Source organism: Lolium perenne, chromosome 4 (genome assembly GCF_019359855.2).
Source record: "Lolium perenne isolate Kyuss_39 chromosome 4, Kyuss_2.0, whole genome shotgun sequence".
In the NCBI taxonomy this organism is placed as follows: Eukaryota; Viridiplantae; Streptophyta; class Magnoliopsida; order Poales; family Poaceae; genus Lolium; species Lolium perenne.
The window spans coordinates 18,830,356-18,853,452 of NC_067247.2; the positions used below are offsets into that span (position 1 = coordinate 18,830,356).

At 44.2% G+C, this 23,097-nt stretch overlaps 1 protein-coding gene and 1 pseudogene across 1 annotated transcript; one reads left to right on the plus strand and one right to left on the minus strand.

Moving 5' to 3' along the window:
- Positions 1–4,402: 4,402 nt before the first annotated feature.
- On the minus strand, positions 4,403–18,475 carry LOC139838855 (serine/threonine-protein phosphatase 7 long form homolog; annotated as a pseudogene).
- A 666-nt stretch (positions 18,476–19,141) lies between these two features.
- Positions 19,142–22,770, plus strand: LOC127323691 (uncharacterized). The gene is made up of 2 exons (XM_071818473.1): positions 19,142–22,061; positions 22,171–22,770. The coding sequence occupies exons 1-2, from the start codon at positions 19,142–19,144 to the stop codon at positions 22,554–22,556; spliced, it is 3,306 nt and encodes a 1,101-aa protein (XP_071674574.1). The 3' UTR covers positions 22,557–22,770.
- Positions 22,771–23,097: the final 327 nt, after the last annotated feature.

Genomic DNA, 23,097 nt, shown 5'->3' on the forward strand with positions numbered 1-23,097 from the left:
TTTATGGCGGTACCACACTACACGTACCTATTGTAGAGGCTACCTGGACCTAATGGACCAATTACAGTCAAAGGAAGTTTCGTGTTAGCTGATAAATGCGACAAGGATTTTCATCGACTGTCAGAAACTTTCGGGATGCAAGCGGAATACATGGCGTCAAGACTCACAACTGATTATGATGTGTTGCCAGATGTAGGAAGGCCCCTCAGGGAGCCAACCTTTAATACCATGAAAGACTCCAAGGAGGTGCAGATTCACCCGACAGATCCAAAGAAAACGACGTCCATTGCAACAAACATGGACCTCGCATAGGAAAGCGCGCTCGTCGAGTTCCTCCGTGAGCACTGGAAAATCTTCGCATGGTGTCCAGCTGACATGCCAGGAGTACCCAGGGAACTTGCCAAGCACCACCTAAATTTGGATCCAATAGCGAGACCAATTAAACAACCTTTGCGGCGTTTTTCGGAACCAAACCGTAAAGCTATGCTGTCAGAGATTGATCGACTCAGAGAAGCTGGTTTTATCAAAGAACTACATACAGAGGCCACGTGGGTAGCTAACCCAGTGCTGGTCCCGAAGAAAAACACGAAAGTCCTTCGCATGTGTGTCAACTTTACGTGTCTCAATAAACATTGCCCAAAGGATCACTTTCCCCTCCCAAGGATCGATCAAATCATCGACTCCACGGCAGGATGTGAACGTCTTTCCTTCCTGGACGCATATTCTGGTTATAACCAGATTAGATTAAAAGAAGAAGATGAGGTCAAGACAGCGTTCATTACACCTTATGGCGTGTTTTGCTACAAAACAATGCCTTTTGGTCTGAAAAACGCGGGAGCAACATATCAGCGGATGATGCAAAAGTGCTTGGCAACACAGATTGAAAAAAACATACAAGTATACATTGATGATGTCGTTATAACATCAAAAAAGGGGTCAACATTGATCGAGGATTTAAAAGAAACCTTCGACAATCTTGATAAGTTTTGCCTCAAGCTAAACCCGACGAAGTGTTCTTTCGGCGTCCCTGCGGGAGAACTTCTCGGGTTCCTAGTCTCAGCAAGAGGGATTGAAGCCAATCCAGAGAAAATTCAAGCTATCGTAACAATGAGGAAGCCAACAAAGTTAAAAGAAGTACAACAGCTGACTGGACGAGTTGCAGCTTTAAGCAAATTCGTCGCCAGACTAGGAGAAAAAGCATTACCGTTCTATGCTCTAATCAAGCAAGGAGAGAAATTCCAGTGGAACGAAGAGGCCGACAGAGCTTTCGAGGATCTCAAACGCACAATTTCGACACCGCCAATCTTGGTGGCGCCCAAGGAGAAGGAACCCCTCTTATTATACATTGCAGCCACGCCTCAGGTGGTCAGCACAGTACTTGTAGTTGAAAGAGAGGAAGAAGAAAACTCCATGGAGTACAGAGGCCAGTATACTTCATCAGTGAAGTTTTATCTACCTCAAAACAGCGGTATCCGTAGTACCAAAAGCTAGCATATGGAGTGTTTACAACCGCAAGAAAATTGCGGCACTATTTTTCGGCACATCCGATAATAGTGGTCAATGAGGTGCCTTTATCCAATATACTAAACAATCCAGAAGCTACGGGTCGTGTCTCCCATTGGGGAATAGAGCTTTCCCCTCGGGACATCACGTATGAAAAAAGAAAAGTAATAAAGTCGCAAATTCTACCAGACTTCATCGCAGAGTGGATAGAATTACAAAATACGGGACCCCCGGATTTATCGAGAACCTGGACTATGAATTTCGACGGGTCTAAGAGATTTGAGGGAGCTGGAGCAGGCGTGATACTAATATCACCTGAAGGCGACAAATTAAAGTATGTCTTACGAATGACGTTTCCAAACGCATCTAATAATGAGGCAAAGTATGAAGCCCTCATACACGGGATGAAGATGGCGAAGCCTTGTGGTGCAACTCGACTAAAAATCTTTGGCGACTCACAGTTGGTGGCTCAGCAAGTCAAGAATCAATGTGATGCAGTCAACGATAGCATGATAGCATACAAGGAAGTTTACAATGAGCTGGAGAAGCTGTTTGATGGGTGCAAGGTAAATCACATCAGCAGGCTAAGCAATGATGAAGCCAACGTTCTGGCAAACATTGGGTCGCAGTGTCTCGCGATTCCACCAGGCGTATTCTGGGAAGAGATAGCCGAGAGATCTACAAAGTCGAAGAAACCAAAGAAGAAGGAGAAGGATGAGAAACCCTCGGGGGCTATAAAAGCGACACTGGAAGAAGAGGAGGAACAGGACCTAGTTATGATGGTACAAATTCCATGGATGCAAGTATACATATCATACATCCTAAGAAAACAAATACCCGACGATCCAGTTGAAGCAAGGCGAGTTATTAGGAGGTCCAAAGCCTTTACTGTGGTCAAAAGGGAGTTATACAAGCGAAGTATTTCGGGAGTGTTACAAAGGTGCGTCACACCCGAAGAAGGAAGGATAATTTTGAAGGATGTACACGAAGGAATATGCGGTCATCATGCAAGCAGTCGAGCTATAGCAGCCAAGGTTTTCAGAGCAGGATTTTATTGGTTGATAGCAATAGAGGACGCAAAAGAGATAGTTCGTACTTGCGACGCGTGTTAGAGATTTGCCGCAAAACCTCATTCTCCGGCAGCAGAGTTGATGCCAATACCGCTGTCTTGGCCCTTTGCTCAGTGGGGTCTCGATATGGTGGGAAAATTACACAAGGCTTCGCCAGGAGGATACGAGTATATGCTCGTCACTGTCGACAAATTCACTAAGTGGATAGAAGCAAAGCCGATAAATTCACCAGATGGAGCATCGGCAATCAAGTTCGTGAAAAGTATCGTTTTTCGGTTTGGAGTACCCCATAGCATCGTCACAGACAATGGTAGTAACTTCACATCGAAGGAATTCAAGGCATATTGTGCAGAGGTAGGTATCAAACTACACTTTGCATCAGTTACGCACCCGCAAACCAATGGTCAAGTCGAAAAAGCCAATGGAATTATCTGCAATGGCATCAAGAAGCGTTTGCTAGCACCATTGGCAAAAGCTCGACATACCTGGCCTGAAGAGTTGCCCAGTGTGTTATGGAGTATTCGAACAACACCAAATACGGCGACACAGGAAACCCCGTTTTTTCTGGTCCATGGAGCTGAAGCAGTATTGCCGATAGAAATAGAGCATGATTCTTCAAGAGTTACAGAGTACGACGAAGAGGCCTCAAGAAAAGCATTGGAGGATGATGTCGACGCACTAGATGAAGCTCGAGACGAAGTATTATCACGAGTCACTAAATACCAGCAAGACCTGAAAAACTACCACAGTCGACGTTTGCGCCCGAGGTCTTTTCAGGTCGGTGACTTAGTTCTTCGGCTCACTCAAAAAAGTCATGAAAAACTCGAGTCGCCATGGCTTGGCCCTTATATCATCACAGAAGTAATCGAAGGAGGAGCATACAGGATAAAGGACAAGAAGACAGGGGTTGTAGAGCCAAATCCCTGGAACGTGGTGCAACTCAGGCGGTTCTACGCTTAAAGTCGAAATATAGTCCTCCTTTGTAAAAATACAATGTACTGAAATGCCCGCGAGCTTTCAGACGCACTCTTTTCCTTTTCAGGGCACCGAGTGGGGCTGGAAAGGTTTTTAATGAGGCGGGCTCGCGGTGCTGCAATATAGAAAAGATATTGGTGATATACATCTTCTTTATCGACGCGCCCGGGGGCTTGCACCCAGCAGCTACTATATATGAACTACCGACAAAATAGAACTTGCAAAAACAATAAATTTCGCTTTGGTGCAACACACCTCGCAAAACAATATAGAGACACAGGAAGAACCAATAAAAAGCTCGGGGGCTCGTTGAAACAAAAATAGTTCGAGATATTTGACAACATATATGTTATTTACAATATACAGGCGTTCTTCAACAGAGAAAAAACAACAAAGAAATTCTTCAATCAGCATTTAATATAGCGTCTATATTGATTCCCTCATTATCTGCAGCACCAGTCCTATGTTCAGCATATCTACCCTTCACGAAGAATTCTGCGTCCATCAAAGCGATTCGTCCATCATCTTTTCTGCTACAGGGCGCACAATGTCGTCAATCTTGTCAACGTTCCTTTTCCGCTTCGCTTGCTTGGCCAGACACTTGGCGACAATTTGAGTCAGATCTAACTTCGGGTAGCAGATTTGTATCATAATCATGGTGAATCTTGCCCCAGCTGCTAGCTGAGCCCGCACAAATTGATGAATACGAGGAGCATCTCGAAATTTCTCCATCAAAGCAGGAAGGGTGTCTGGGATTTCGTTGCGAGGAAACATGGTACTGTAGACTAAAGACAAAGTTTTCGTGCAGAAGTCGAGAAAATCGCGGACCTGACTCGCGCGATCTTGAAATCTGACTATTTGGCGAGTACGCTCAGGAGTGACCCAAAAATTGGCACCGTGCTCACGAGCAAGCCTGACAAGCACATTGGTTCCGGCTTCAACACGTTGATCTTCGGCAGCAGTATCCAAGAAAGAACCTGTTTCACCAGAAACATCAGCAAGGAGTAAAAAATAGCAAGGTTAAACTAACATATGACCAAGTTTTGCGGAGCATACCCGTCATATCCAAGCTAGCATCATTCATCAGCTCAAGCATATGATTCTCTCGGCGCGTAGCTTCGGCAGCCTCAGCAACTGCAGTTTCCTTCAACGCTATGGCTTCTTGAGCTTGTTGAACAGCTCGTTTTTCAATCTCAGATGATCTTCGAGACTGTTCCATGATCACGAGAATTTGTTTTTTCTTCGATCATAGTTCTTGACGGAGTTCGTCCAAGTCCTCATTTTGTGCAGCACTCGACAAACCTCCAATATACTCGACAGCGGAGAACCTTTTAGAGCAAGACGCAGCAGGCAAGGCAGCCGAGGAATGAGGCCCAGTGGTATAGTTGTCAAAAATTAACTGGAGAGAAAATAATTCGGTATCAATACCTCGGCAACATAGCTTTTTCATTAATAAGGTCAGATATTTACATGGTTATTACAAAAGGTTCCTATTGAACTACTGGGGTAGTTGTCGCCAAAGCTACTTTGGCGACAGTATCAAAAGAGAAGCAAAACAAAAGAGACAAAGTGGTCTACTTGACCTCCGGCTTCGATGAACTAGGAGCTGGAGTTGGCTTGAATCCAAGGAAAGCAAGGATTTTCTTCGAGTTTGGCTTGGCAGCCTTAATCAAAGATTGCCATTTCTTCGTCTCCATATCCTTTACATCGCCAACTTTGGCCCAGTCGACATCCTGTTGGCTGTTAGCAACCAAAGCTATGGTGCCTTCAACACCAATCTTCAGGCCTTCTTATCGAAGACTGGGTCCAAGATCTTCTTTGGATTTGAAGCACTGGGCAAGAGCGAGAAAAGTCTCGGGTTCTTCTTTCTTCACGAAGTAGAAGGGAAAAAGCCGAGACAGAATTGTTCTAGCGTCAGTAAGACCTTGGCGTGCTTCATCTCCATGAATCTCAAGAAGGGAGAGCGCGTCGAGGAGGCGATCACCTTCAGGATTCTCTAGATCATAATCTTGCTGCGTTCTCCCTAATAAGGCAAAAATATAGTTCGTCAGAAAACAAGCAAAGGAATCATATGGTTACCCGAGGAAATCATATTGATCCAAGTACTTACTGACAAAACGTCGACTCTGCGACTCCAAGCGAGTGACGATTTCCTCTTCACGAGCAGATTGCTGAGTAATGTGTTCGCTTAAGGAATTTTCCGCGTCATGAAGTCTTTTTCGAAGATCTTTGACAGCGGCAGCATCTGATTCAGCTTTCTCGCGAGCTTTTTCGCTTTGCTCCAATTTAAGAGCAAGAGCATCAGCACGTTTGTTAGCTTCCGCAAGATTGGCTGGCAAAACAATAGACAATAAACAAGTGTCATGGCAAAAAATGAAGGAGAATTTATTTAGCAGGAGAAGCAGTAAAAAAAAAAGTAAAGTACCTTCAAGCTCTTTAGCATGGTCACGATACCCGACGAATTGGGTACCGAGACGAATAAACTCCTTCATCAAAGGCTGCAAAAGAAAAGTAGAGAAAGAAAAATCAATATAGGAATTGAAAAGTTCGACAGTAACAAGCAAAAGAAGCAAAAAAAGAGGGGAGTCAACAGTATTGAAATCCTCGGAACACAAAAAAAAAGAGGGGAGTCAACAGAAGTGAAGAACTTACATCCAGTGAAGGAGTTGTGGAACTACCAATTGGCAAGGTAGGCTCCTTGGCCGGTTCGACCCTAGCCCTCTTGGGTGAAGGGGCACGGGGGCTTGCAATTGGAGTTGGGTGCTCAATGTCCTGCTGAGGAGGCGAAGTTTCCTCTCCATCAGGCTGAGCTTCGGAGACAGCTAAAGTATGCGACGTACTCGTTCGAGCAGTCGCGTCAATAGGTGGATTGTCATCCTCATCACCACTACAATAAAAAGGCGACAAAGTAAGAAACAACATAGACAAAATATCGAGAGCAAGCAACAAAGAGCAGCAAGAACTTACGAGCTGACAAGGGCATCCTCGTAAGGATTGAAAGTTGTCCTTCCCACAGTAGGAACAACTTCTTCGGCAGGAGATGCGCCGGCTTTGGAGGTGCCAGAATCGGCAACCTCGTCCCTTTTTCTCTTGTTCCTTGGAGAAACAGCGGAGGGGAGGGAGTGTGTCGATGCGGTAGCCTCGGAATCTTCTCTTTCAGAAGAAGCCGCGGATTTCTGAGAACCCGCGACTTTACTCTCAGGGCGAGAAGTACCCTTGTTGTCGTCAGTGACAACAGCCTGTTCTTCGACTTCTCCATCTTCAGGAAGAGGAGGAAGAGAAGCTAAAACTGGATGATTCTACAAATACAAGGAATATCGACAAGAAGTTACGCAGGGGATATCATCAAAATAGTAGTCGACAAATAGTAAAATATTCGAGAAGAAAATACCTTGGGAAGAGGGTTGGCGCCACTATATGGCTCCACGCGGCAAGAAGATGGAATAGGATCTTTCTTGCTGAGCGACGAAATTCTTCGGATAAGCTTCTCCAAGTCCTTTACAGAAAGGTCCGTGGAGGGCCTGTTGGCATCCTTTTCGCCAGCATACATCCAAAGGGGATTTTTGCGAGCCTGCAGAGGCTGCACCCTAATTCTAAGGAAATAAGCCGTGATTTGGATACCCGACAGTTCCTTGCCGCGGGTATTCTGAAGCTCGTGGATACGAGACATCAACGCCTCTGTCGCCGTTTTTTCCTCTTCGGTTGCTTCCGCGTCCCAGGATCGGCGGCGAAGAATCTTGGCGCTTCCATCGAAGGGAGCTATGTTGTACTCCACCGAGTTGGAGCTTTCTTCGTGCACATAAAGCCATCTTTTGCGCCACCCTTGGACGGAGTCGGGGAATTTGACGTCAAAATACTCGACGTCAGGGCGAACGCAAATAACAACACCGCCTATGTTGTAGGCGATATTGTGGGAGCCATTGCGGCGGAGGTAGAAGATGCGCTTCCACAGAGCCCAGTTTGGCTGGACTCCGAGGAAGCATTCACAAAGGGTAATAAAAATTGCGACGTGGAGGATGGAGTTGGGGGTCAGCTGATGCAGCTGCACCCCATAAACAAAAAGAAGACCGCGGAGGGAAATCGTGAATGGGGGTAGAGAGGCCGCGGATAAGATGGTCAACAAAACTGACCCGATACTCGATAGGAGGCGATGGATAGCTTTCATCACTGGGGAAGCGCAGGGCGTCCTTCTTCTTCATCAACCCGAGCTTCTTCATCAGGTTGAGGTCTTGATTCAAAATCTTGGATCTCTCCCACTCTAGATCTTCTGCCGCCATCTTTGACTCAGGAGTGCAGTGCCTGGTGAGCCGTGCGCGTAGTGGCATCAACAATGGCGTAGGCGTGAGTGCGAGTGCGGCTGAGCTCAGAAAGTGTTGGGCGCAATGGGGGATTTTTGGAGAAAAGAGCAGAGTTGCGGCGCAAGCGAAAAGGAGAACGGAGGAAGAAGACGACCTTATATAGGGAATTGGCGAATCGACGCACCGTTGGATGGAATAATTTTGAGATGGATGCCGTACACGTGGCTAAGGGGTAAAAGTGTATTTTGACTGTGAAGGAACGGAACAGGCGTTACAGTGCGTGCGCCAGAAAAAGCGGAGGACGTGTGTCCCCCACTTGCACGACGTGTCAAATTGATGAGGGTTTTGGGCCCGCAAGACAGAGAGAGAGCAGTGCTCGCGTCTTCCCGATACAGTGATCGTGGCTATCGTCAGTAATGATGTCACCTTGTCAAGAGAAAACCTCGGCTGAGAAGACTAAAAGAAATTGGCGGCAGGGAAAAATTATCAATTATTTCGAGCCTTTGATCAAATACAAGTTTTTGCCCAAATGCTCGGGGGCTACTTTGGAAAAAAGAAAAGTTCGAGGATGACAAAATAGAAATGGCGAGAGCCTATGATCAAACGCAAGCATTTGTTTATAGCCTCGGGGGCTACTCCCATCGGGAGCGCTGGTCGCGCACCCGATAGACATAAAAAGCTCGAGAGAGATTGACAATATAGCGGCATAAGATGTTGAGCCTACAACCAAGCACTAGTCCTTGGCTGTAGCCTCGGGGGCTACTCCCATCGGGAACGCTGTTCGCGTGCCCGATGAAATTATAAAAATATAGAGAGAAAGAAGAAGTGAGCATATTTCAAGTTATACAAATAACTCGAAACATACTCCCATCGGGAGGACAATATAAGTCATCCGTTGACTCAATAAAATGTGCTATTCCAACAGCCGAAAAAGCACTCGACAATATATTCTCAGAGCGCCAAAGTTGCGAATAATCTCTGAATGCCGCAAAACTCTGCGAAGGTAAGACCCCAGATCCGTTCTGAGCGGCGTGGCACCGTCTCTGACGTCGGTTTGCTACTTTTTTCCGTATCAACAGATACGAAGAAAAATCCTAACGGACGCGTTAGGTATCCGATAAAATATGACTGGGACTCGACAGAATGGTAAGACCTTAAGCGGCACCTGTCGAAGTTTACACCAGTATCCCGAGATCATGTCCAGGGACGTGATCTTGAAGTAGGTTTTTGCGGATTGCCATTAGAGCAGTTAACTAGTACCTGGTCCGTCAGATGAACTAGCCCCAACTACCATTATCCCTGTACAATATATAATTGCGTATCCAAAGATATGTGATAAATTTGATAGTTATTGAATGACTATAAAGTTGGAGATTTTCCCTGATTCTTCGATTCAAGCAAAATCTCGGGGGCTACTGACATAGGCATCCCCAATGGGCCTGCCGAAGATGGTACCCGGGGTTTACTGAAGGCCCACGACTCGATGAATATGAAGATTCGGAAGCCCAAGTTAGTATTAAGGAAAGCTAGAGTTGTATTACGAAAAACATACTTGTAATCTTACGGGATGAGTTAGAAACCTTCCCGGACTCTGTAACCTGTGTATTGTGAATCCCTCGACTCCACCTCCTATATAAGGGGGAGTCGAGGGACAAAGAGAGGATCAATTCATTGTCTCACGCAACCCTAGTTTTCACATCGTCGAGTACTTTTCGGCTGAAACCTTCGAGATCTACTTGCCCTCTACTTCCGCTAAAACCCTAGTCTACAATCCGTAGGCATTGATAAGTTAATCCCTTGTCACTCTGTTTCTGAAAGATAACATTATTGTCCGGTAAGGCCAATGGTTAAAGATCCAATTATGCATGCTTTTAGGGTTTTAGTGTTGGTTTCCCCCCAGTTGATGTTTATTTAATGTCAGAGTTGGTGAATAAGCATGATTTAGGGATACTCCTTAAGAGTTATAATCTTTTGATATTTTTAATCAAGAGTTCATTCAAAGAAAATATTTATTTTCTTTGATTCAAGTATTAAAAATAAGATGTGGTTTAAATTCTCCTTTTTTCTTATTTTAAGGTTTAGAATTTCTTTATACAATTTTATTGGTATTATTTATAGGGATTTATATTTTCGTGCCCTCGGGTCCTTAGTTGTGCTCAGTTTTCCCCAGCCGCTTAGTTTTTCCTCAATTTTGCCCAAGCCCTTATCTGAAACCCTCACAAGTGCTGGAATGGCCGGTTGCCCGACGGGTCAACAACTTTGACCATTATCTGCTGACTAGTGGGGCCACGTAGAGCCCGCAAAGACATGTCAGACCATCCATCTTTGTTTGACCGTAAGCATCGCTGTATCCCTGACCAAAACGCGGACTAGTGGGGCTTCGGTATATCGAATGACAAGTGGGGCCATGACGCTGATACAAGGGGCAATACACGGGTAGGATTAGATTTTTAAACGAAGCTCTACAGCGATGGCACGGATGAGGTGGCCTGCGGGGTGCCGAGATGAGATCGACGTCCACAAAGAACTGCATGAGGCGAGACCAGACGCATTAGATAGATATGAACTAGACACGTTTAACCATTCAAAGAAGAGAAGAAATGGTCGAGGACATCGACGACTACCTCAACACTTTGACTGACGGTGTCAGACACGAACGCGAGCAATGTAGAGAAAACTAGTGTCTCTCCTTTCTGGCGTGTATAGATGGGTGCTAGGGGAGTGTGGTGGCGAAGGGAAAGACCTCGCGGTGGTCTGTGGCGTCCAGCATAGCGGGGCGGCGTGGGCGTGCCCACAGCGGCGTGCATGTTCGGCATTGGCATCAGCATGTACGTTCAGCATTGGCCTCGGCGGTATCTTTGGTGTGTCAGTGATCGAATGAGGGGACGGGATTGAGGGTGCATCCCGATGGTGACCTAGCAGTGGCGGCGAGCATAGCCGTTCTGACCATGCCGATATCGGCATCGGCATCGTTTGGAGGCTGTGGTGCTCGAATCAAGGTGGGATTTGTTTCTTGTACGCCAAAATGAATTTGAAACAAGTTTCATGTTGAAGGTTAGGTAAAATACGAAAGTTTGTAACTAAAAATTTTACTAGCACCATGGTGAGGTTCTTTTTGATAGAGCCATACGGTTCGTCAAAAGTTTTTGACACTTTTTAGATATTCCTTGTTGTTACAGGTATGTCATCATGTATGCCAAACGTGGGGTCATTTGGAGATATTCGAAAAAATCAGTTTGCTTAAGCGCATGCTGTTTGGTCTCACTGAAACCAGCTTTTGTAACAAGTTAGGTTTTTTTTTACCTTCTCTAAATGACCTCAAAAATCATACAGATGATCTTCTATACAAAGATAGATAGATTGTTTCATTTTTATATTTTTCGAACTTTTTATTTCCCTTTATAATACCCAGTTGATTTCAGGTCAAAACCTCGAAAAACAGCATCATGTATGGCATCATTTTCACCCTAAATTTCGAATTTTGTGAAACTTTTTAGATATTCCTTGTTGTTACAGGTATGTCATCATGTATGCCAAACTTGGGGTCATTTGGAGATGTTCGAAAAAATCACTTTGCTTAAGCGCATGCCGTTTGGTCTCACTGAAACCAGCTTTTGTAACAAGTTATGTTTTTTCGACCTTCTCTAAATGACCTAAAAAATCATACAGATGATCTTCTATAGAAAGATAGTTAGATTGTTTCGTTTTACATTTTTTGAACTTTTTTGCGTGAAAAGTAATGGCTAAAACAAATCGGTGATGGTATATCATTTTTTGCGTGAAAAGTAATGGCTACAAGAAATCGGTGATGGTTTATCATTTTTTGCGTGAAAAGTAACTGCTACAAGAAATCGGTGATGGTTTATCATTTTTTGGGCCGTTTCAAATTACCAAAACTATATTCCCTAAAAGAAAAGGAATGCTAAAGATAGTTGATAATTGTTAGGGGGGTGATAAATAATCCATTCACCGAAATCCTTCAAATATGTATGCCTCATGTTTATACCAAAATGTACTTAATTGTGTTTTAGGTACATTGGAGATTCAATGGATGCTTGTCTCATTTATAAGGAAGGTGTTTTCACCATATGATGATAGGAGTCAAGCTAGGATGATCGATGAACTCTTATCCACTACATCATCGATCTCATTGCTATCTCGGTAACAAGTATCTCACTCATGCATACTCATATAGCATCCAACCTCTTGTAGGTTGCATCTTGGCATGAAATTCTTTATTTGCAAAATTTGTGATTCTTGCAAAAGTCTTTTAAGAAAACTTCTTATTGCATATTTGAGTAATTTGAGAAGACGCATACAATGGGGAATATATATAAATCATGTTTATGATTCACCTTTCCCAAATATGCCTTTTAGCAATTTATTGCATATCAATTCCTCAAAGAGCTCTTATGTGCAAATATTTGATGAAATTGCAAAATGAATCCCTCTTTATGATGCTTGTTGCCTTTCTCAAAATATGCCAACTAACTCTAGTTCCCTTATTGTTAGTTGTGATGTTTTTGAGATTTTCTTGTTTGAAGTTCATTTATATACCATAAGTGAAAATTGAAGCCACATGCTATATATGCTTTTAAGCAAACATCCTTTTGGTATATTTTATGACTTCCTCTCTTGGATATCATGTCTTATTTAATTTTATTAACCTCTTGTGTGTGCATGTTTCTCTATGGATCATCTTGTCCATTTTAGAAACTTATATACACAAGAGTGTTAATCTATCAACATGATATTGTTTTGGACTCAAGTCTTTCTTGATAAGTATTCTCTTTATCTTGTTTGTGTTCTACATAATATAGAGGGAGTGAGGATTCCATGTTTGTGCATATTGTATTCAAATGCAAACATTCTAAATTATGCACGAACCTTGGGGAGCTTCCTTATTTCATTTAGATCACTATTTCTCTCTTATCATGACATCTTGTATTTGTCCAATTGGTTCTTTGGATCATTTGATTGCTTGCTTCATTCGTTGAAGTTTCTTCACCTTGTTACCTTTTGCAATCTTTGATCCTCAATATATTGTGTTTTCCTCCATGTATTCGTTATTGGATACGTGCATTTGATTCCACTCATTTTATGAGAAATGCACACCTTGGGGAGGAACTCACTCTATATTGGCCTTCTAAATTTGTTCATCCATTTTGTCACTTGATGACAATGGGGGAGAAGTTTAGAGGGTTTAAGGGAAATGGTTTTATACTTAAGTTTGGTTTGTGCTTAAGTGTTTTGCCTCTCATGCATTTCATATTTATTATGCTTTGCATGGTTGAATATATAGTGGAAACTCTCCCAAGGTTAAGCTTGACAATGTATGCAATGAAATTCAAGTTCATCACACGTGCATACATTGTGGGGGAGTTTGCTCTATATATGTTGGTTCTACTCACATCCCTTGCATTAGTTGTAGTTGTGTGAGTAGAGCTGGTTTTGATATGGGCTAGTAGCTTTGTGTTACTAGACCATATCAAATACAACCTCTTGTATTCAACTTATTCTCGGATAAGTTGCATACTTGTTTCTAATATTCATCATATAAACCCTCTTGTTGTGGTTGCCATCAAATACCAAAATGGGGGAGATTGTAAGGGTACATTGTCCCTATGGGTGGTTTTGGTAATTAATGACAACCCCTATGGACTAATGTTTTCATTGAGTTTATATGAACGAAAATTCCATAGGTAATACTTGTAGTCCATGTGTTGGATTCAAGTATGGATGCCATGAAGATAAAGATATATCTTGAGTATTGGCATCAAGATCATTTATTTGAAGACATATATGTGATATGATCAAGAAAAAGAAATGAAGATGGAGTTCTTATGTGGAACTCAATATTAGCCATGCTCTAGCTTATTTGTTAAGCAATGAATGATCAAAATCTTGAGTGCTTGATTCCAAGTGAAGAATTCAAGATATGGCTCTAAGTCGTGTCATGATAGTCTCATAAGTTGAGCTATGGTTAACTAAGATTTAGAGCATGCAAACAAATGAAGAGTTCTTTATACACCTCAAGATAGTATAGTAGAGCATGAGAAGATACAAGGTTGATCAATACGAAGAGTGAGGAATAGATTCAAGTTTGGTCAACACATGAAGCATAAAGAATGTGCCACGTGAAGTCATGTGGTATGGTAAGCTTTGTCAATTATGCTTTATGAACTAACCCATCATATGTGTGCCTTTGTGTTTTCTATGTGGGTTAGGTATCTTTCCATGGGCGTGCATCAAAAGTGAGATTTAATATAGCCCATGAGAGGATGAGATCAAGTGGTGATCATCATCAAGGTTGAGTTGGGCAAGTTCAAGATGAGCATCTCAAAAGGATCATATGCTTGAAGCTTTGCCGTCCATTTGGTGATAATGGACATGTGAAGATGTGCTTAATGAAGCTATCCCATAGTGGCATATGGGGGAGCAAATTATGTGTCTTCACGAAGCAACAATGATCTAGTGAGGCTTTCCGGCTTGAATGAAGCATAAAGCATCGTCATCAATATCAAGCGGGATGCGCAAGGCAAAGATATGGCCTTGCTAGGTTTTCCTTTTACCGGTCTCAAGGTGGTTGTTGGGAGACCGGGTTATAGGATAGATAGCCGCACTATCAAGAGGGGCTTTCGGTTGGGTAAGTTGATCACATCGTCTTAGGGAGCTCAACCCTTTGCATGCTTTGCATTCCATAAATCTTGTTGCTTCTTGGTGTTTCTCCGTGCGAGATTCTTGAGCTTGTTGCTAGCTTCACAACAAGCCCAAGTTCATCGAAAACGTAATCCATATGCATCTTCTATTGCGTTTTCGAGTTTGGAGGTTTTACCGGTGTCTCTTTTATAGATAGGTCAAAACATTTATCTTGTGGTTTTTACTCCATGGGTGGACAATGATGTTTCTATGCATAAAGTTGTAGGGCTTGTTGTTCTGATTCCAACAAGCCCAAGATCATCGCAATCGGAGTCCGGACGCAAAAGATATCACTGTTTTTGTAAACATGTTTTCCTGTTGGCGAGGCTCCCGGTCGACCGGCCGCCCCACCGGCCCACCCGGCACCACGCCCGGAGTCGCCGGCTGGCTCACCGGCTGGCCCAGCACAGACCGGCTCCCACGCCGGTGCCAACCGGACGCAATCCAGGGAGCACTCAGTGCCGCCTGGCGTCTTGCCCGGTTTCTGCCGGGCTGGCCCGATGCCACACCCGGCGTGACCGGCTCTCCCACCAGGCGGCCCGGTGCCATGCCCGGCGTGCCGGCCCTCCCACCAGGCTGCCCTGAAAACTCTCAGATTTGCCCCAAACAGTCATGTTTCTTTTGGCTATAAAATTGGCTTCTTCCCCAACAGTTTTCTAGGGTTCTAGAGCACGTTTTTAACCACCATTGTTGAACCTCTTGAGCTTGCTTCCCCTCCCTTCTCTCCTATGATTCTTGCATATTCTTGGGGGATTTGAAAGAGGAGATTTAGATCTACAACCTCCTCCAATCCATTCCTCCTCTAAGTGAGGGGAACTCTTGGGATCTAGATCTTGGAGTCATTTGTTGATTTCCTCCATTGTTCTTCCTCTCCAATTCCATCCTAGCATTTGTTGCTTTGGTGGGATTTGAGTGTGAGGGATTTGAACACCTTTTGGTGTTCTTGCTTTGCATCCTTGTATAGTGTTGAGCTCTCCACCACGATTTGTTCGAATGAGAGACCGTGAGCTTGTTACTCTTGGAGGGTGACCTCCTAGTTGGCTTGGTTGGTGTCCCGGTGACCTCTTCGTGGAAGGTTGTGAAGGGGCCCGGGCTTTCTCCTTCGTGGAGCTTGTGAAGTGGTTGTGGAGCTTGCCATCTCCGGAGTGGAGGAAAAGCTAGCCATAAGGAAAGGGCCATTATCCTTCATGGAATTGGCTCGAAGAAGAAGGTGAGCCTTCGTGGCATTGGGAAATCCTTCGTGGGATCCCCACCTCTCCAAACGTGATGTACCTTCTTGCAAAGGAAGGGAACACGGGAATACATCTTCGTCTCCGCGTGCCTCGGTTATTTCTATACCCGAGTTTACTTTCCTTTGTGATAGCCATCGAGGTTGAAGTACTTATTATATCTTGCTATCACTTGTTGTTCATATATATATTGTGCCTATCTTGCTTAGCTCTAGTTGTTGTTGTTCCACTTAGTTGAGCCTAGCATATTTAGGGTTTATGCTTATAAAATAAACGTTAGTTTAATTCCGCATTCTTACAAGCCAAATCCGTAAGAGTTTTTAAAACGCTTATTCACCCCCCCCCCCCTCTAGGCGACATCTCGTCCTTTCACAAACAAACCAATGTTAAAACCCAAGTTAAATACATCATATTACAAAATAACGACAAATGAGGTCATACCCGTGGAGTACTGTACTCGTGTCCTTCCATTCCGGCGGGCAAGGCTGAAGTAACCCATATTGTCTCATAACCCGCTGTGGCATATGATGCTCAACAGCCCACATGCATACCAAGGGGCGATGCATATACCAAAGAGTAGCTTCCACCATGCACGCTGGGTTTAGCGCGAACGTTAAAGGGTCACCAAACTTCGACCTAGGACCATATGGCTCCCATTCCACCTAAATCGTACCACAAATGATGTCAACATGAGAGTTCACATAATGATGTCAACATGCAATAGAGTTATGGGATTGGGAATATTCACCTGCTCTGGGGTTAGGTTATCAAACTCGTTGGTGTAGGTCCGATAGGCCGCTACTGGGTCGCCACTGAACTCGGAGACCACGTCCCACTTATAAGCCCAAGTGGGGAGCCGCAACTGGTTGCCGTGATCCTCATAGTCTTTGTAATCAAATACCTTTGGCCTTCCAACAGGGAAGCGCTCCTAGCTCCAGATCGATAGAAGAAGCAACGGACCACCAACGCCAGCGTCTTTATCGGTCCTACAACAAGCTTCGTCCAACTACTCATGAAGGTAAACAAATATTAGTCATGGTACAAGTTGGAGATGCCATGTAGAAATGTACAAAATAGAAACAAGTGATTACCTGACGGTACAAAAAGGCCAATGCCGCCGAACCCCAACTCCATTTAGTCTCCATATTGGTTAACGCCTTTAGCCAGTGCCACTGAGCGGTATTCCCACTGCTGTCAGGAAAGAGAGTTCTGGTGATAACATACCACACGTACACACGTGCGTACAGCTTAACAACATCCTGGCTGGCTCCCTCCGGGCATGTCTTGAAGTTCTGTGAGATCCAACTGAAAGTAGCCCCGGCGGAGACCCTTAATTTTTCACCCTTCTTGTTTACAATATCATCGGGAACCTTGCCAATAAGGTCAAACATCTTGCCGCGCCAGTCTTCACAAGATGTGTCAATGCAGAGTTGCTTCCCCTCAACGGGGAGTGCAAGGATCAACGACATGTCCTGGAGAGTCACGGTCATCTCCCCGGTTCGGAGGTGAAAACTATGTGTCTCCGGTCTCCAACGATCGACAAGAGCGGTGATGGCGGAAGGGTTCATGTTCGGCGTCGACCGGGAAACCATATGAATGTATGGGAGGAGACCTAGCTTCTGGATGTGCTCCGTGTATCGCTCATCGTATGGCATCTTCCTTGATGACGAGGCCTCGTGACACCTAAGTCGGAGGGGTCCAAAGACCTACACACAAAGACACTCGATTATTACATATGCATATTTAGCATTGCAAAACAATATGTACTACTAGGTTCAATCCTATTACCTGCTTTTTCTTGGACATCAAGTACGCACGGTGTCTATCATCGTAATGAGGATCGAGAAGCGACATCCTACACATTAGAGCATGCGAAAAGACAAGTGTGAGCAATAGTAACCATATAACAACTAATATGTGAGCAAAATTGACAATACAAAAAATAATATGTGAGCATATCTAGCACACAACTGACAAGCAATAGTCATACAAATGATATTTCAATAAACATACAAGATTACAAATGCATATAAATTTCTAGGTTATTTTATGAGCTAGGGTTTTCCTAAAATAATATGTGAGCATTTCAATTCAAAATCTAGGTCAAACAAGACCTAACCATTAGTCACACACGTACTATTGACATCCTACAAATTTGGTTGTGCACATAAATTCCTAGATTTTAGATGAACTCGGGTTTCCCTAAAATAGTTAGTTCACAGGTGAGTGCAGCGCCTCGCGCGGTACAAAAGGGTTAGTTCTTGAAATAGTTTCGCAGGAGGTTTATTTTTTGAAATAGTTTAGCATTTGGGTTATATTTGTCGAATTTGCCGCTGGGACAGGGCGCGTTGCTATGTGTTTCCTCTGTGTGTGTGTGTGTGTTTGTTTGGGAGGGTGAGTGTGGATTGGAAGGCTGCGGACGGCCGAGATCGATCGCCAAACTTTGGTGCGGTACTGTGATTGGGTGGAGAGGGCGGATGGAGGATGCGTTCCGTGGGGTAGAAAGTTTGGTGTTTCACAAGATTTTGGTAGAAAGCGCGGGTCTAGCGACCTGATTGGTCCGGCATTACTTTTGGCACGCGCTAGGCGTCGGTCGCCGGATTCTCGAGCTAAAATCGGTTGCTTCCTCTTCCCTCTGATTAGCATCCCACGGCCACAAATCGTCCATATTTAGGCACGTCGCTTTCAGGTACTGCGCCATGTCAGACGGGAAGTGAGGTCGCTTTCGCACTGTCGCCGCATGTCTCTTTCCTCCTATCCCACTGCAGGTTGCTCTCCTGCCGCACGTCGCTATCCACTCAGCTATCCAATGTAGGCTAGCCCACCTACTAGTCAATGGTGCTACGGTTGGGTGTGTACAACAAAAGTAATCTAACAAAATGGGATATTTACAACAATACTCAATGGTGATTTCAACATAAAGCAACAGTTTCAGCACATTTTTTGTACCAAAAATATCTTTACAATTAATCACCATAATATTTACAACAAATAAATTAACAACAAAATCTTTTGGGGTCCGTCCCCGCACTTCATGTGCCGAGTCAACGCGCGACTGACCGAGCGCTACAAGTTTGGGTCTTTGCGTGACTGACCCGATCGATCGACAAGGATTCCATGCATGCGTCAGATGTAATACATGGCATGGACGCGCTTCAATTCAATCGATCCGGAAAAAAGAAGAAAAAAAAAGGAGTACGCGGATACAGTCTGTGCCCATGCACAACACGAGGACTAGAGCCGTACCTTAGCTCTGACACCGTGTCGCTCGGGCAAGGACTTGAGTGGCAAGGTCATCGCTGCAACCATATAAATTCACTACTACCCCTGCTAGATGTTCACGCACACAAGGCTGGTAAACAGCTCAATGGCCTCGCAAACCATGTCTGCCCGCATTCCCATGATCATCTTCCTGCTACTCCTACTCTCGGCCGTCTCTTATTCTTCTCCCAGTCCGACCAACGGCAGCGACACCGACCTCGCCGCCCTGCTGGCTTTCAAAGCCCAGCTCGCCGACCCTCTCCGCGTCCTGGCCACCAACTGGACCCCCGGCACCTCCTTCTGCCATTGGTTCGGCGTCTCGTGCAGCCGGCGCAGACAACGCGTCACAGCTCTGTCGTTGCCGGATGTGCCTCTTGTTGGATCTATCGCGCCTCACGTCGGTAACCTCTCTTTCCTTTCCATCCTCAACTTCACTTACGCCAATCTCACTGGCTCCATCCCAGTTCAACTCGGTAGGCTACACCGTCTTAGATATCTCGGTCTTGGAGGGAACAGCCTATCCAATGACATACCTGCCGCCCTAGGGAACCTCACGAGGCTCGAGTCTCTGAGTCTTGCTTTGAACCAACTGTCAGGCCAAATCCCTCCTGAGATGCTCATGCATATGCGCAACCTTTGGAAGATCTCTCTGTTCGGAAATGACTTGAGTGGCCAAATACCACCGAATTTGTTCAACAACACACCTTCCTTGGCGTTCATCCATTTTGGAAATAACAGTCTATCAGGTCCTATACCGCACTCCATTGCATCCCTATCCATGCTTGATATCTTGATACTAGAGGTTAATCAACTGTCGGGAACAGTACCACAAGGCATGTTCAACATGTCTATGCTGCGATGCATATCACTCATCCAAAACGATAACCTAACGGGAACGTTTCCAAACAATCAAAGTTTCAGCCTCCCAAAATTAGAATATTTTGGGTTGGCTCGTAACAACTTTTCCGGTCAGTTTCCATCAGGGCTTGCATCATGCCAATATCTACGAGTAATGTCTTTGTTCGAAAATTCTTTTGTGGACGTTGTGCCAACATGGTTAGCCAACTTTTCAAACCTTGAAATGCTTTATTTGGATTTTAATCACGTTATTGGGTCGATCCCGGTGGCCCTAACCAATCTCACAAAACTTACACTACTAGACCTCGCATACAACAATCTAACGGGGGAGATTCCACCACAATTAAGTCTTATGCCAGAACTCTCATTCTTGCAGCTTGGAGGCAATCAATTGACAGGTGAAATTCCAGCTTCCCTCGGTAACTTATCCAAATTGTCTTTCCTATCTTTGCGGGAAAATCACTTGTCCGGCCAAGTACCACCAACACTTGGAGAAAATACAGCTCTGTACTCGCTTGATTTGTCACACAATAATTTAGTGGGAAACCTAGACTTCTTCTCGGACCTTTCCAAGTGCAGACAACTCCAAACACTTGATCTACATGGAAATTCTTTCACAGGCTTCGTCCCTAGAAGTGTTGGAAATTTCACTTCACGACTAGTCAATGTCATTCTAGGTTACAACAAGTTAACAGGTGGAGTTCCGGTAGCAATTTCAAACATAAGCAACCTTGAATGGATAGACCTTTCTAACAACCTATTAACCAAGCCAATCCCAGAATCTCTAGGTATGTTGGCAAATCTTGTGCAGCTTGATGTATCTGGCAATGACATGTTAGGCCATTTACCAATACAGATGGGTATGCTCGGGACTCTAGAACGGTTGTTTCTCCAATCAAATAAGTTCTTGGGCTCTATACCAAATAGCTTTGGTAATCTTAGTAACTTAGAATACATTGACTTGTCTAAGAACCAGTTAAGTTCAGTGATACCTGCAAGCCTTTTCCACCTAGATAAACTCATTCACATAAATCTTTCTCACAATTCTTTTGTTGGTATACTACCGGTCGATGTTTCTAGTCTAACTCAAATATATCAAATAGACCTTTCGTCCAATCTCTTGTTAGGAAGCATCCCAGAATCATTCGGGGAACTTAAGATGCTAACTTACCTAAATCTATCATGTAATGCCTTCAAAGGCTCAATTCCGGGTCCACTCAAAAAACTAAAAGACTTAGCATCATTAGACCTCTCATATAACAATCTATGTGGTACTATTCCCATGTTCCTTGCCAACTTTACCTATTTGGAAATTTTGAACCTCTCGTATAATAGGCTAGAAGGACCAATACCTGAGGGAGGTGTTTTCTCAAACCTCTCATTGCAATCTCTTATCGGGAATGCTGGGCTATGTGGTGCTCCACGACTGAGAATTTTACCATGCCTTGAAAGTTCTCACCCAAATTATAGACACTTGTTGAAATTTGTACTCCCAACACTCACATTAGCTTTTGGCTCCATTGCCATTTACATGTACATATGGTTCAGAAAGAAAATTAAGAGTGGAGAAGACAAAGCTTATGTTGATCCAACTGATGTAGTAGGCCATCAAAGAGTCTCATATCATGAACTTGTTCGCGCCACCAATAGTTTCAGTGAAGAAAATATCTTGGGATCCGGAAGCTTTGGAAAAGTCTTCAAGGGGCAAATCAGCAGTGGTTTGGTGGTTGCAATAAAAGTTATTGACATGCAGCTAGAGCATGCCATCCAAAGTTTCGATGTGGAGTGTCAGGTGCTTCGTATGGCGAGACACCGCAACCTGATAAGGATACTTAACACATGTTCCAACCTCGACTTCAGAGCACTAGTGCTTCAATACATGCCAAATGGCAGCTTAGAGATGCTCCTTCATGGGTCTGAGAGTACAAGAATGCGCTTGGGATTCCTTGAGAGACTAGGCATCATGCTCGATGTGTCGATGGCCATGGATTATCTACACCATGAGCACTACGAGCTGGTCTTGCACTGTGATTTGAAGCCTAGCAATGTGTTGTTTGACGAGGAGATGACGGCACATGTGGCAGACTTTGGCATTGCAAGGTTGCTTCTAGATGACAACTCCATGACAAGTGTGAGCATGCCTGGAACAGTTGGGTACATGGCACCAGGTATTTAATTATCTAGCTCAACTAAATTCTAGTTATACCACTGATAAATTATGACTCAACTCAAATTTACTCGGTTGTGCAACTACAATTAAATTTTATTCTCGTGCAGAGTACGGATTACTTGGAAAAGCATCGCGGAAGAGCGACGTTTTCACCTATGGGATAATGCTCCTTGAAGTCTTCACCGGAAGGAGACCGACCGACAGTATGTTCGGTGCACAACTAACCCTTAGGCAATGGGTTCAATGGGCATTTCCTACAGATCTTGTCCAGGTTGTTGGTGGTAGCCTGCTATTGCAAGGCTCCCCTCTTTCTAGCTGTAGCTTGGACGATGGCTTTCTCGTGTCCGTATTTGAGCTTGGTTTGCTCTGTTCCAGCGAGTCACCTGAAGAGAGGATCACGATGCGTGATGTGGTCGTGACGCTGAAGAAAATCAAAGCCGAGTACATCAAACAGATAACAACGACGACCTCACGCAGCACACACACTAATTGATCTCATTGTTGTTTGCTACCATCTCATCTATAACTATGCCTTTTCGGAGGCTTCATTAGTTGTTTATATATTTGGCATGTACCGCAATTCGGGCGTGCAAAAAAGATTTGCGATGTATAGCTATTTCAGCCTTCGGTAGGTTAGATGTTAGTTCCAAATAAAGCACACGAGATAACATCAGTAATCAGGTCAGCAATGGAAGCATAATTGGGCATCAGAGTTGTGAAAATCTATACATATGCAATGGCATGCATCGTTCTCGCTTGTGTTGCATACAGCTCAAGTACAGACAATGTCAAGCTTCAGCTTGTCCTACCTTATTGCTCACTATTTGCAAATTAGTTTTCCCTATGAGGAATTACTTTTTAATAGAGATAATCCTATCTTTTGCAAGAACAGGGGTGCACTCCTGATGGACAGGGGAATGGGGAATGCTGGACGCTCGCAATACAGTGGGTCTGCATTTCTATGAGCTAAGATATCTGTGAAACAAGATGCATATGAGGTATGTAAAAGTATGGGTGAGCAGTTGAAAAAAGAC